Below are 12,488 nucleotides of genomic sequence, written 5' to 3' on the forward strand. Positions count from 1 at the left end.
ACCTTCGCTCATCCTCCCTGCTCCTTGTTCCTAGGGGTTCCCCACAGAGGGTCACAAGTGCTCTGGGATCTGCACGCCATCCTGCGGGCTTTCCTGTGGTTCCGCAAGGGCCACCTTTGGGAGTCAGCACACAGTGAGGTCCAGGCGGGGTCGCCATGGCAGGTGCCGCCCGGGGTGGGGACAGGAAGGGTGCTGGGAGCATCTTTGTTTTCAGGAGAAAACACAATTGTAACGGCCCTCTCGTGTTGCCTTGCTGATGGCTCCTTTAATTACTTTTTTTATTTCCTTTGTTTTTGGAAGAAGGAGTGGCTATTGTGTGTTTAATTTTTTTTTAACGCTCATACATAAACCAACTTAAATGTGTGTGATTTAGAAAAATGGCCTTGAGACACAGTTGTGCATTAGAGACTGGTTTAAAAAAAAATGGGAAATAAGATTGTTTACTATGTCTGCAAGTCTTTTTCTGTTTTATAGATGAGTTCATAGTGTCCTTCTTTTTTTTCCTTTTTTTTTTTAGATTCCACATATGAGTAATATCATACAGTGTTTTTCTTTCTCTTTCTGGCTTACTTCACTTAAAATGATGATCTCTAGTTCCATCCATGTTGCTGCAAATGGCGTTATGTTATTTTTCATGGCTGAGTAGTATTCCAGTCGATTTAAAAAACCGGGAAATAATAGAAGAAAAATTTAAAAAACATTCCAACCATTTTGGGGTGGAGGGTAGACATGCATTGCCACAGAGACCCCAAACACAGTGCAAAAAAGGTCCTTACCCCCTCCCCAATTCTGGATTTGAAACCTCTTCTTCCCTTGCAAATTACAAATCTTTTCCAGAACTTTTTTCAGTAAGAGTGGATGGAGGAGTGATTCTCAGAGAAAACTAACTGTAAAGGACACAAGAAGCTTCACCTGTAATGCTCAAGTGACCGAGGAGGGGAAGGCAGGGGAGAAGTAGAAATGGGAAGAACTTTATTTTCCTAGTGTCGCAAGTTGTGTGACTGGGTTTAGGGAGATCACCAAGGCCAACACGTGGCCCTTGTTGCAGCTTCCTCTTAACAGGGAATGTGGAGCCGTCTGTTCATTTGCTCATTGGTGAGGAACGTAAGGTGTGTTCCCAGATAGCTCGTGATCACAGACGTCCCCCCCCGACGACCTGAGATGCAGCCTCTGCATGGGGATGTCCTATGAGTGTCTCATGTGTAAAGTCATCCCCCCAAAGGGCTAGTATATCTCTTCAGGGCAGTGCGCCCTTCTGATTCATTGCTGGCAAATGTTGTTGTAGCATTTTATTGCATATGTGTGAATTAAAGAAATGAATGAACCAACAAGCAGACAGCCGGAGCGACGTGAACCCTCACTCGGTGGCCAACAGCACCTAAGGCTGGTGGCCCCACCCAGCTGGGGTGCTTCGCGGCCGAGCGTGGCATTCAGATGAGCCCCAGAGAGACGGCTCAGTCAGCAGGTGCACAGCCTGTGGTGGGGGATGTCGCCCAGCCTTTGTCGTTAGTGAGTCATGTCAGCCTGAGCAGAAGGTAAAGCAGGAGGGATGTGAGCTGGGCGGGGCCGTGTCAGCCCTGCCTCAGTTTACCGCCACGTCGCCTTGCTGGGAGTGACGTAGATCATGAGGGCGTAGCTGGAGGAGAAAAACTGCACCCTGATCTGTAGCCTTCAGCCGTCCTGGGAGAGGCGGCTGCAGGAAAAGCGAGTTGCCAGCCCAGCCGGCCACGGGCTCCGGGAACGCGGGCCCCGTGCGATCACGCTCCCATCCACAACCTGCCACGTGTCTTCTGCTCGCCCGTTCTCCGCCGAGGATGCTCAGGCCAAGTCAGAGGCGGAAGGTGGTGGGAAACAGAGGGCAGCCTTCAGGCACACTTGGAACCGTTGCGTTTTGAACATGGTTTCAAGCAGTGGTCTCTGCCAGCAGCCCCATTTGGGGTTCTACATCCCCCACTTCCTTACACAGGCCTCTCTGGGCTTACGCTCTGGGATGACCCGCCGTGGCCCCTTTACCCCCCCACCCCCTTCCCCCATCTGCCGTATTCCATCAAGTCTCCCAGATGGGCTGTGATGGGAGCTCAGACGGGCAAAGCCATCCCATTCCAGTGGGCCCTCCTTGGGTAAGAGATGGTAGGGGCTGTGAAAACTGCGGATGACTGTGCAAAGTCTTGTACTCGCACTGGTAGGTGCCAAGAAATAGGTCAGAAACACCAAAATCACAGTGGGGGCGAAAGATCCAAGCAGTGGTTTGGCCAGCGGACTTTTGGAAGGGAAGTGGCATTACTCACTTCAGAAGTATGCCTGTGTGGGGGGAGAGAGAGCCCTGAGCACGAGTCAGCAGCCGTCCCCAGCTAGGAGATTCGAAAAACAGTGCAAGCCGGGGAGGAGGTGCTTGATCATGGCATCTCCAGCAAGGACCCGCCAGACACGCCAAATTCACTCTTGTTTATATTTTCATGTGGGGAGGTTTTAAACCAGAACCAGCATTCTGTCCTTTCTTCGGTGCAGCCTGCTCAGAATTCACTGTTCCGTCAAGAAATACCCCAGCCAAGCTGAAAATACATTCTGATACATATATAATTCATCTGTCCATGAATTTTCATTCAGTGTGTGTCTAGGTGTTTAAAACTCAGATGACCAGAGAGACACTGGCCACCAAAAGAAATTGTGTTGCCAAGTACTTGCAAGAGATTTATTGGACTGAATGAATAAAAGATCAGTGGGTGAGGCTTTCTGAAATCTTTTTCTGGTCCAGATCGGTTTCTGATTGTCCAACATGGGTAAAGCGCATTTCTGATTTTCCAGCTATTCAGCCATCTATAAAAATGGAAGGCGGAGGTGGGGTGGGGGTGGGGTTGCCCAGAAGGACGCCTGGCTCATCCTTTCCCACAAATGCAACAAAAATTACACCTACGTCCCGAACAATTTACGCAGAATGCGTCCTGAACTTTGGGAGAATATCTCTTACTTGGGAAATACGAGAAGATTCCTTGCCAAAATGGGGGGTGAAAAACGAAATTGATGCAGGATGTGTCCCTGTCCCCTCCCCTGTGGGGAGGGAGCAGCAAGGTGTCTCTCTGGGACACCGTCTCTCCAGTGGGGAGAGGAAGGGAGCTTCCGAGGCTCAGAGGAGAAAGTAGCAGACTTGGCAGACAGAACTGAGAGAAACCAGCACAGGGGTCCTTGGCCCGAAACCCGAGCCAGCAGGGCTGGGCCAGGGCTGGTTGCTGGAGCATCAGTGGGCGGGCCAGGGAGAGGCCTGGAGCTGACTGCACAGAGGAGCCTCAGGGCGCTGGGGTGTGGTGCGGGCTGTGGCAACACAGAACAGCCTGGAAGCCCCACAGAAACCACCTGTGTTGATTTGCCGGGGGTGGGGCGAAGGGTGCAATGCAGCCGGGCCATAGCCAGTATCTCTGCTGGCCCAGAGCATCTAGCTCAGCACGTTCTCCTGAGAAGAGAGGCCAAGTTCAGGCATGGCCATCTTGGCTTGCTCGGGAGGGACACATCCCCTGGTGCGCGTCACCAGGGCAGAGGTGGGCTGAAACCTGAATCCATACCGAGGGGTCCCACAGCATCACAGCCCCAAGCAGAGGGGAAGGGTTGGCTCCGCTGGGGCCTCTGTGGACCCACGCCTCTAAGGCAAACGAATGGACCCCTGCTGCATGGCAGGGGCGGGTTTGACACTAATACGGACCTGCATACCGTAGGCAGAAGGGGCTGGAAAAAGAAAAGGAGCTTGAAAAGATATTTGAAGAAATCATGCCTGCACGTTTCTCCAGTGTAAGGAAGACAACAGGTGTCCAAGTACAGGAAGCACAGAGGGTCCCAACCAAGAATTCCAGAAGACCTATGCCGAGACACGTTACAATTAACATGGCCAGAGTTAAAGATAAAGAAAACGTTCTGGATACTGATGGGCATGTGTAGACTTGATGAACAAGATTATCCTGTAGCGCACAGGGAAATAAATATAAGATCTTGTGGTAGCTCACGGTGAAAAAGAATGTGACGATGAATATATATGTTTTCGTGTATGGCTGAAAAATTGTGCTCGACGCTGGAAACTGACCCAACTTTGGAAACTGACTATAACGCAATGGGAAAACAAACAGATGGATGGATATGTGATAAAATGAACGTAGTAAAATGGTCCTCTAAGGATGTTCTTTCCGCTTTTCTGTGCATTTATGAACCTTCATAGTAACATTTGAAGACAGAACGCTTTGTGGTCTTGGTTCGGTGGATTTGCAAATGGTAGCCCAAATCCCTGGGTTCCAAATGCATGGCCCTAAAGCGATGTTAAATTTCTCTTTGAATAAATTCCTTAAGCATCTCATCCTAAATGCATATTTTCATGAAATTCTTCCAGTGCAAATGCTCCTTTTTTCGCTCTCCTGATCTGGTAAACTATTCTTGAGACAAAGTAACTGTTTAAACGCCAAGTATTTGAGCAAGTCGACTGGCGGATCCTTAGGGCAAGTGCACGTCCACAGAGGTCTCATAACGTCTGTCCAGATGAATCTGACGTTGAACTACAGGCACGGTTCTCAGCTGCTAGCTGTACGGAGGGAAGTTCGAAGCTTTTCTATTCATTCAACCCTCAGAACAGTTCCGGGGGGGGGGGGCCAGGATTGCTCTCACAAGTCTGCCTTTGAGGGGAGCATGGTGCAGCCCGCAAGAAAGGTCATTCCGTGTCACATAGGGGGGAGGTGGCCGAGAAAATCTTGCCCCTGGCTGAGTCAAGAATGCTTGCTCGTAACAGTGTTGTCTTCTGTCTGCCTAACTGTAACTAGTTCGTGGTTTTTACTTTTTAGTATCGCAGATTCCGTGGCCTCACATTTCCATTTTCTCGTGGCTTTATATTACATCACATGAGATATTTGGTATAAAGATGAAACTGAAGGCCATTTCTTTGTCCAGGCAAGAAACCAAGGCTAAGCCGTTCTGCCCATTACCCTATATTTCACGTAAATGCCACTGTCGCCTGTTGGGCACGTGGCAGGAGAAAGCCTCAGAGAAACAGCTCTTCGTAACGTTTTCTTTTGATTCTTTTAGTCATTAACCCTGGAATAGAGCTCAGGACGGACTTGCCTTACACTGAATCAGACAGCCCGTCCACTGCTTCCTTTAACTCAAGAATAAACATGTTGGACAGCTGGGCAGCGTTTTGCCATTATTTAAAAAAAACCACACACACAAATCAACATTTTGCATGGAAATTTAGGTCTATTTCCTTAGAATAAGTTTTCCAGAGTAGAATCACCATGAGTTAGCAGATTTAAGCCCATTTATTTGTTTACACAGGTTTTCCAGTTGCTGCCAAAAATGTGTTACAAATTAGCATTCATATTAATAATGTGTACTCCCCACTAATGAGAAATAAATAAGAATAAATTAAATTGGGGGGAGGATAGAGAGCTCAGTGGAAGAGTGCTTGCTTAGCAGGCACGAGGTCCTGGGTTCAGTCCCCAGCCCCTCCATTAAAATAAGTAACCTCATTACCTCCCCACTAAAAAATTAAGTAAAAATAATGTGTATATTCTGCTCAATTCTGTTGTGAACCTGAAACTGCTCTAAAAGAATAAAGTCTATTAAAAAATAATAATAAAAATAATGTACATAATGTCACTCTTATCTTCCAAATATAGGGTCTTTTTTCTGAATATTAAAGTAATTCATACTATTTGTAAACAATAAAAGGTCATGATAGGGAGTCATCAGATAAATACTTTCCGGTGTCCATTTAGCCCTTTCTGAATAATAAATGGGAACACAATTGCGATCTTTCCGCATTTATTTTCCTCTGTAACAGGCAAACTGGAGTGACATGATCTTTTTTTTTTTAACTGACCAGAGTCACTCATGCATGATTTAATGATTCAAATTCTTTGGTTCAGCCAAGAGAAATGGACAAACTGGCAGCCTTGACTGCTGAAAACGTTTAACATGTTTAAAATGAACGCCTCTGTTAGCATTTCCATCCTTCTGTGCACAGAAGAAACTCTTGGGAAATGTGCATCAACCCCTAGGTCTAGTCTGTGCGGGGCATGACCCATCCTTGGGGCTTCCTAGACCGAAGCCGACCAGTCAGGCTGAAGTTCAGAGACCCCAGTTTGCCAGCCGGGAAAGCAACTTCTGTTCCACGGTGTGCCAACCGAAAGGCCCCCCATTATTGTCAAACCCTTGCACCTACATTGGTGCTGGCACCTTAAGGACCTTAGCATTGGGAAATCTTTGGGAAGACTTCGCGTCGTGGCCAACTGTGTGGTTCCAGCTTGAGCTTGCGATCCAAGCAGCCCACACCCCTGCGTGGAAGCCGCCAGAGATGCTGGGTCGATCCAAGTGTGACGGTCACAAGAGTGACGGGATCTGGGTGCCTCGGGGCCAGCGGACGGGGGCTCCATCTCGTGGGCTGTCGCGAGCATCCTCTCTCCCACTGGATTTGAATAAGACCACAGACGGAGAGAAGAGGGAATTCCCCACAGGGTGCAGGAGGATGTGGAGGGTTGCTTCATATTTAATGTCGGTGCGAACGCTTCGCACTGATGATGTGGTGTCTCAACTTGCGCTTGTGCCGTGGCGCCGGAATGCAAGAGCTGGCGGTCGGAAGATGCTCCTCCCATGGGGAGGGAGCAGTGAACCTGGAGAACAGAAATGCCGATTTGGGAAGTGTTCCTAAAGAAAGTCCCTGCCTGTTGACTTCCACCTTGTTTCTGTGCTCAGCCGCTTGGTTACGATGCAGACGTGGAGGAGCCTGGCCAGTTCTGAATCTCAGCTCCACAGCCAGGGGCCATATTTCTTCACTTAGGATAATTTTTGGTTCAAAGTACAGTCCCTTAACAGCTTCCTGCTTCAAAAGCCCCGAACCTCTTTGTTCTCTTACGCTTGCCTGGACCTGTCTTTCAAAGAGCTAGGTTTATAAATATGACTTTATTATAATCCCCTCCTTTGCTTTTAAATATGTAGACGACCAAACATGTTTTCATAGTCTACCTTTGTCCCCTAATTGAAAATGTCTTCCTCATTTACGTTTGATGCCTTCAAACATGAGGGAGTTAAGCGTGCCAAGGCCGAATCCTGGCAGGAATGCGGGCAAACGGGGACAGGCTGGTTTCCTAGTAGCTTGAGTGTGTTTTTTAATGTATATTTTCATTCCGTCATTTTCCAACTGTTACATTAGCGTTTGGTTTTATTCTTTCGTGCCTTTGTGTACGGTATTTTTATCTCCATTATGTACACTCTGTAGTCACTGACTTTAGGTTGTACAGTGTTACGGTCAGATAGGTAAACAGCCTTTGGACACACAATAATGTGACCTGCTATCTTTTTGCAAAGTGAAAAGTTTATTTTATAGTTACGAACTCAATCATAATTGTATCATTTAAGTGCCTTATGGTATGTGTTTACTAAAGCTCTGAGTACAGACTGTTTTGTCTTAAAGATTTTCATAGAATTTTCAATCTATGTCCCCTTATAGCTTTTAACATGTTCAAACAATTCCATGCATTGTAGGGTCGAACTATCCCTTACTCTGAACCATACCTTATATAAACTTTTAAACATTTTGGGGGTCACATTTGCCCTGAGTGGGCTTCAGTCTGAGTTCCTATCACAAGTCACTGAAGGGCACAGAAATTAGTTGAAGTTTGTGAATGTTGTTTGATGTTGGTTTGGCTGCTTTACGTGGCATTTTCGCGTGATATCTTTTTTTTATTTCTTGTTTCAGTTTGCCAAGGCACCAGTAACAAGCTCACCCAGCTGGGCACGTTCGAAGACCACTTTGTGAGTCTACAGAGGATGTTTAATAACTGCGAGGTGGTCCTAGGGAACTTGGAGATCACCTACATGCAGAATAGTTACGACCTTTCCTTCCTCAAGGTTAGTGCGATGAACTTGATTGTCCTCTGCAAATATAAGCAGATAAAGGCCGTGGCACGATGTAGCTGGAAGCATGTTTGTTTTTGCTACGGCGGTCACAAGTCCTCAGGAACGGTGTGTGCGAGTTTTATGAAAAGGCCACTTTAGGTGGGAAGGGTAGAGCTCAGTGGCGAAGGGCGTGCCTAGCGTGCACAAGGGCCAGGGTTCCATCTTAAGTCTTTATTTATTTAGAACCTCTCCATTCTAAATAAATAAATAAATAAACCTGATTGCCTCCCCCTTACCAAACAAACAAACAGAAATTTAAAATTTAAAAAAGAAAAATTAAGGCTACTTTACCAGCCAGTGTCAAGTTCGAGCTATAAAATATCAAAGAGAAAAACAGTCGTCTGGCACCTGCCGTCATCAAGGACACCCATATTCATCCTCTAACCAGTGCTTCAGCTCTGGTGCCCCCACATCCTGGCTCTTTAAAAAAAAAAAAAAATCCTGCTTTGTCTCATTTGCCTATTTCCCTGGTATAAATGCTCCCACCATGGTGGGTTCCCAGCTACCAAGAGTTCAACGACCATTTCGCAACATTCCCGAATATTTCACGGTAGGTTTTGCTGAGCCAATTAGGAGCCAGCCCTGAAGGCTTCCAGGTTTGGTGTATTTGAACTTGGGATCACTTGGCTTTTTTCTGGGGTTTTGTTCTTTTTTTTTTTTTTAATAGGAAAGCCTGCAAGACAGATAGAAAATAAATTAATGCCATTTCTTTTTTCATCTGAGTGTGTGAAACACCAAACGAAAGACATCATAGCCTTCCGAAATGACACACTTTGTCGCTTGCTGTTGCCAGCGGGCTCCAGAGGCAAGAGGGCAGGGGTCACTGTCACCCTGTCACCTCCCGCCGGCCCCAGCTGTCATCCATCATCTGGGTGCCTTTATGTGTGTCAACCACTCATGTGCTCTCTGCCACATCTTAGATCTTGCATTCGCCAGTTCCTCACAAGGGAAATAACACACTCACGTTTCCACTCCTTAGACCATCCAGGAGGTGGCCGGCTACGTACTCATTGCCCTCAACACCGTGGAGAAGATTCCTCTGGAAAACCTGCAGATCATCAGGGGCAACGTGCTCTATGAAAACACCCACGCCTTGGCGGTCCTGTCCAACTACGGGGCGAATAAAACCGGACTGCGGGAGCTGCCCATGAGAAACCTGCAGGGTGAGAGGCCGGGGCCTGGGGAGAGCGGCTCGGATGGTGCTCAGCAAAGCTGTCCCTTTTCCTAATGCCACTCGGAGAAGACTGATTCATCATACACAGAAGAACGAAGTGCCAGCCAGGGCAGGCTATAGCAGGTGGAAGTTGCTAAGAAGATAGTGGATGGCGGGGTGAGGAGGGAAGATTTAAGCCAAGTACCAGGTCTCCGCCGTTCAATAGCCAGAGACTGAGTCAGACGTGGGGAAGGTTCTGGGAGGAAGAGAGCATGACCAGGTGACGTGGGCTCCGCAGACATTTTGTTCCTGGTCTTCACCCGGACCTCAGGGACATCAATCCGTATTCGGGGCATTTCCCAGAGAAATGCTGTTGTGCATAAAGCTGTTTTTAAGTTAAGGATAGAGCATGAAGTTTGAATCTTTGTGAGTAAGCGCCTGGGAGAGGAAACTGTGAAAGGTGATAGGAAAGAAATTGACTTTTTTTTTAAATGAAGACAGCAGTGCTCATGGCAGTTACAGTGCCTTCATTTAATTAATTGGTAGCTTCATTTAATGCCAACAGCCCTCCTTCAGGGCACATGCTACGCTCTGCCATCGTGCAAATAAAGAAATCGTGGCAAAGCACCCCCCTCTAACGTCCCACGTGAGTGACAGTCGGCCGGGATGCCCAATTGTCTGTGCCCAGAGCCCTTATCTCCGTGCAGCCCTGCAGCTCTGACAGGCGGGGGCCCCCAGGAAAGGGGGGGATGGAAGGCGAGGGTGCAGGACACGGAGCGGTGCTGGCGTGGAGAAGCCTGCCTGCCCCCCGGGGCCGGGATGCTGGGGCGGCCGGGATCCGGGTCTAACCATCTACGTTTGTCACGTGTGTGCACTTGCCCGAGCCCGGAGGGCCCTGCTGTCTGTCTGTCCCTGGGGGCAGCCCCTGGGTTTTGCATTCTGTAAAATGCCTTAGGGATGCCCACTTGCTCCGATGCTGCTCATCTGTGCGGTCCGCGCCCGGGGCCCCGGGGCAGGCAGAGGGAGGTGGCAGCGGGACTGTCGGGGCTCCAGCCCTCCCCCATTGCTCACCAGCCAGATGCCCCGGAACATCTCTCTGTGTCTTCAGAAACGTGGCTAAGGATGCTGACAGACTCCCCGGGGTTGTTGAGAAAATTAAGTGAATTACTCCAGATGAAGTGCCGGCGGCGGCGGCCGTTCCTACACTATCATTTCTGTTGTTGTGGCTGCGTTGTTACCGAGTCCAGACTCGTCCTGCTCGCCGCACGACAGGCCAATAAATCAGGAGACGCGGTGTGGGGCAAGGCATAGCGACTTTATTCAGAAAGCCAGCAGACTGAGAAGATCGGGGACAAATGTCCTGGAGAACCATCTTCCCCGAGTCAGAATTCAGGCTCCTTGTATACGAGAAAGGGGAAGAGGTGTGGTTGGTGGTTGCAAACTCCTTGGTGCAGGAATCCTTTGTTCTTGGAATCCTTTGTTCTTGCAGCTGTGCCCGTGGGCCAGGTCACGGTGCCCCTGCAAACCTCCCACAAAACAAAGGTTATTTTCTGTTCTGCAACTTGTTATCTTTATAGGAGTGCGAAGGTGTTAACATCCCTAAAGGGCAGAGCCTTGGGAACGGGCTCTCCTGTGTATTCCAGGCTAAAGGCAACATTGTTTTACAAAAGGCGCAGAGCCAGCAAGACCGAGCCCAGAAAACAGGGCACAGGGTTAAAGTGGAGTCAGACTTGTTCTGTCCTGTTACAGTATCAATCCCGATTGTTTAATGGCATTAAATAACCCTCCCGTGTGAACTTCACATGAATTACGAGCCCTTATGGACAGTCAGCACAGGGCCCTCCGTCCTCACCCCCTGACCTCAGGTCCTGCCAGGCCTCCCACCTGCCCACGTCCCCTCTTTCCTGGCCCTGGGCTGTAATCCTGGTGCTCCCGCAGCCTCTCTTTTCTGCGTCTCCAGCTCTGACCTCGCATCGGAGTTTGTCCCCTTGACTCTGCCTCCCTCCTGCACCCCTGTTTTCACCTGATGGTCCTGCCGTCTCTGACTGCACGTCCAAAGCTCCCCGGTGCAGACCTCCTCCCAGCCTGTGACTGGATCCTCCGCGCCTTTGCTCAGGGCGCCCCCTCCGTCTTCCTGCGCCTGCGTTCCCCCCAGCCTTCTGGGCAATGTCCTCCTTTCCAGCAGCCTCGGCGAGCTTCCAACGAGAGCTCTTCCTTTCCTGCGTCCCGTCCCCGCTTGCGGGATGCTGGGCATCACTAGTGCATCCGCGCTGGAGTTACAGTAGTCACAGGGCCACTGCGAGGATCAGCTAAGACCACGGGTATAAACCCACGAGGTCTCTACCACCTGCCATGGCTCACGGCCTTCCGTGGACGTGGTCATTGGAGCCAGCAGGAATCATTGACCTTAGCGTCCCCAGGGCTCTCACGCTGTGCTCTGCGCACAGGTCGGTTAGTCAATGTTTAGACAAAGATGCCACAGACGGGACGCTTGCCTCTGCGTAGGCTGGAATTCTCACGTCCTGCCGTCTCTTCCTTTGAGCAGTTGACATCTTTTATGTCTCTGCATTCCTGCTGCCCTGTCTCCTCATCACACACGCAGACCCTTTTCGCTCCCCTTCACCCTCACACCCCCTTCTCCGTTGAAATGCTCCCAGAGCCTCACAGCATCTTCCCCTCCACTCTGCCCTCCCACGGGGTCATCGCGTGGTCACTGGGGTGCAGCCCAGATCAGCCTCCCAGGGACCGCCAGCTCGTTGTATGCTGAGTGACCACAGCACCCTTGTCCTTTCTCCCCATGTGTCTCACTTCCCATCACTCATTGTTCAGGGACCCAGTGCAGAGGCCCCCTGCCTCCCCCCTCGCGCTTTTCAGTGCCCCCGACCTCCGAAGTTCGGGGTGGGGGGGATTCTCATTTGCACACTGTCATCCTTTTAGCAGAAGGCAAAATGCGAGGAGACACATGCATGTCTCCCAGAATCGAGAAGAGATGGCATGTGTGCTCACGGGGGCTCCTTTGTCGCACAGAGATCCTGCAAGGCGCCGTGCGCTTCAGCAACAACCCCAGCTTGTGCAGCATGGAGACTGTCCAGTGGAGAGACATCGTCAACAGCGAATTTCTCAGCAATATGTCGATGGACTTTCAGAACCAGCCGGGCGGTTGTAAGTGGTCCCCACGCGTCTTCTCTGCCTACAGCTCTGGGGCAGGGGGTGCAGAGCTGTGGGGTCTCGGGGTGGGGGATCAGAGAAGGCAGAGTTAATGCTGAGCTGCATTAACCTACAACAGACTATCTGATCACTAGAGGAGCACCTGTTTAAATTTTAATTTTTGTTTATTTGGGGGGGGTGATTCGGGTTTTTTTTTTAATTTATATTTTGGAGGAGGGACTGGGGATTGAACCCAGGACCT

The 12,488-nt window shown here is 49.6% G+C and overlaps 1 protein-coding gene across 1 annotated transcript in view; it reads left to right on the top strand.

Annotated features, from left to right (window-relative positions):
• EGFR (epidermal growth factor receptor) overlaps positions 1–12,488 on the top strand; it is a 179,700-nt gene that overhangs the window by 111,545 nt on the left and 55,667 nt on the right. Inside the window, 3 exon segments of the mRNA XM_072955552.1 lie at positions 7,727–7,878; positions 8,906–9,089; positions 12,107–12,241. Of these exon segments, the coding sequence (XP_072811653.1) occupies positions 7,727–7,878; positions 8,906–9,089; positions 12,107–12,241 (471 nt within the window).

The sequence above is a fragment of the Vicugna pacos genome, chromosome 36 (genome assembly GCF_048564905.1).
Source record: "Vicugna pacos chromosome 36, VicPac4, whole genome shotgun sequence".
Taxonomy (NCBI): Eukaryota; Metazoa; Chordata; class Mammalia; order Artiodactyla; family Camelidae; genus Vicugna; species Vicugna pacos.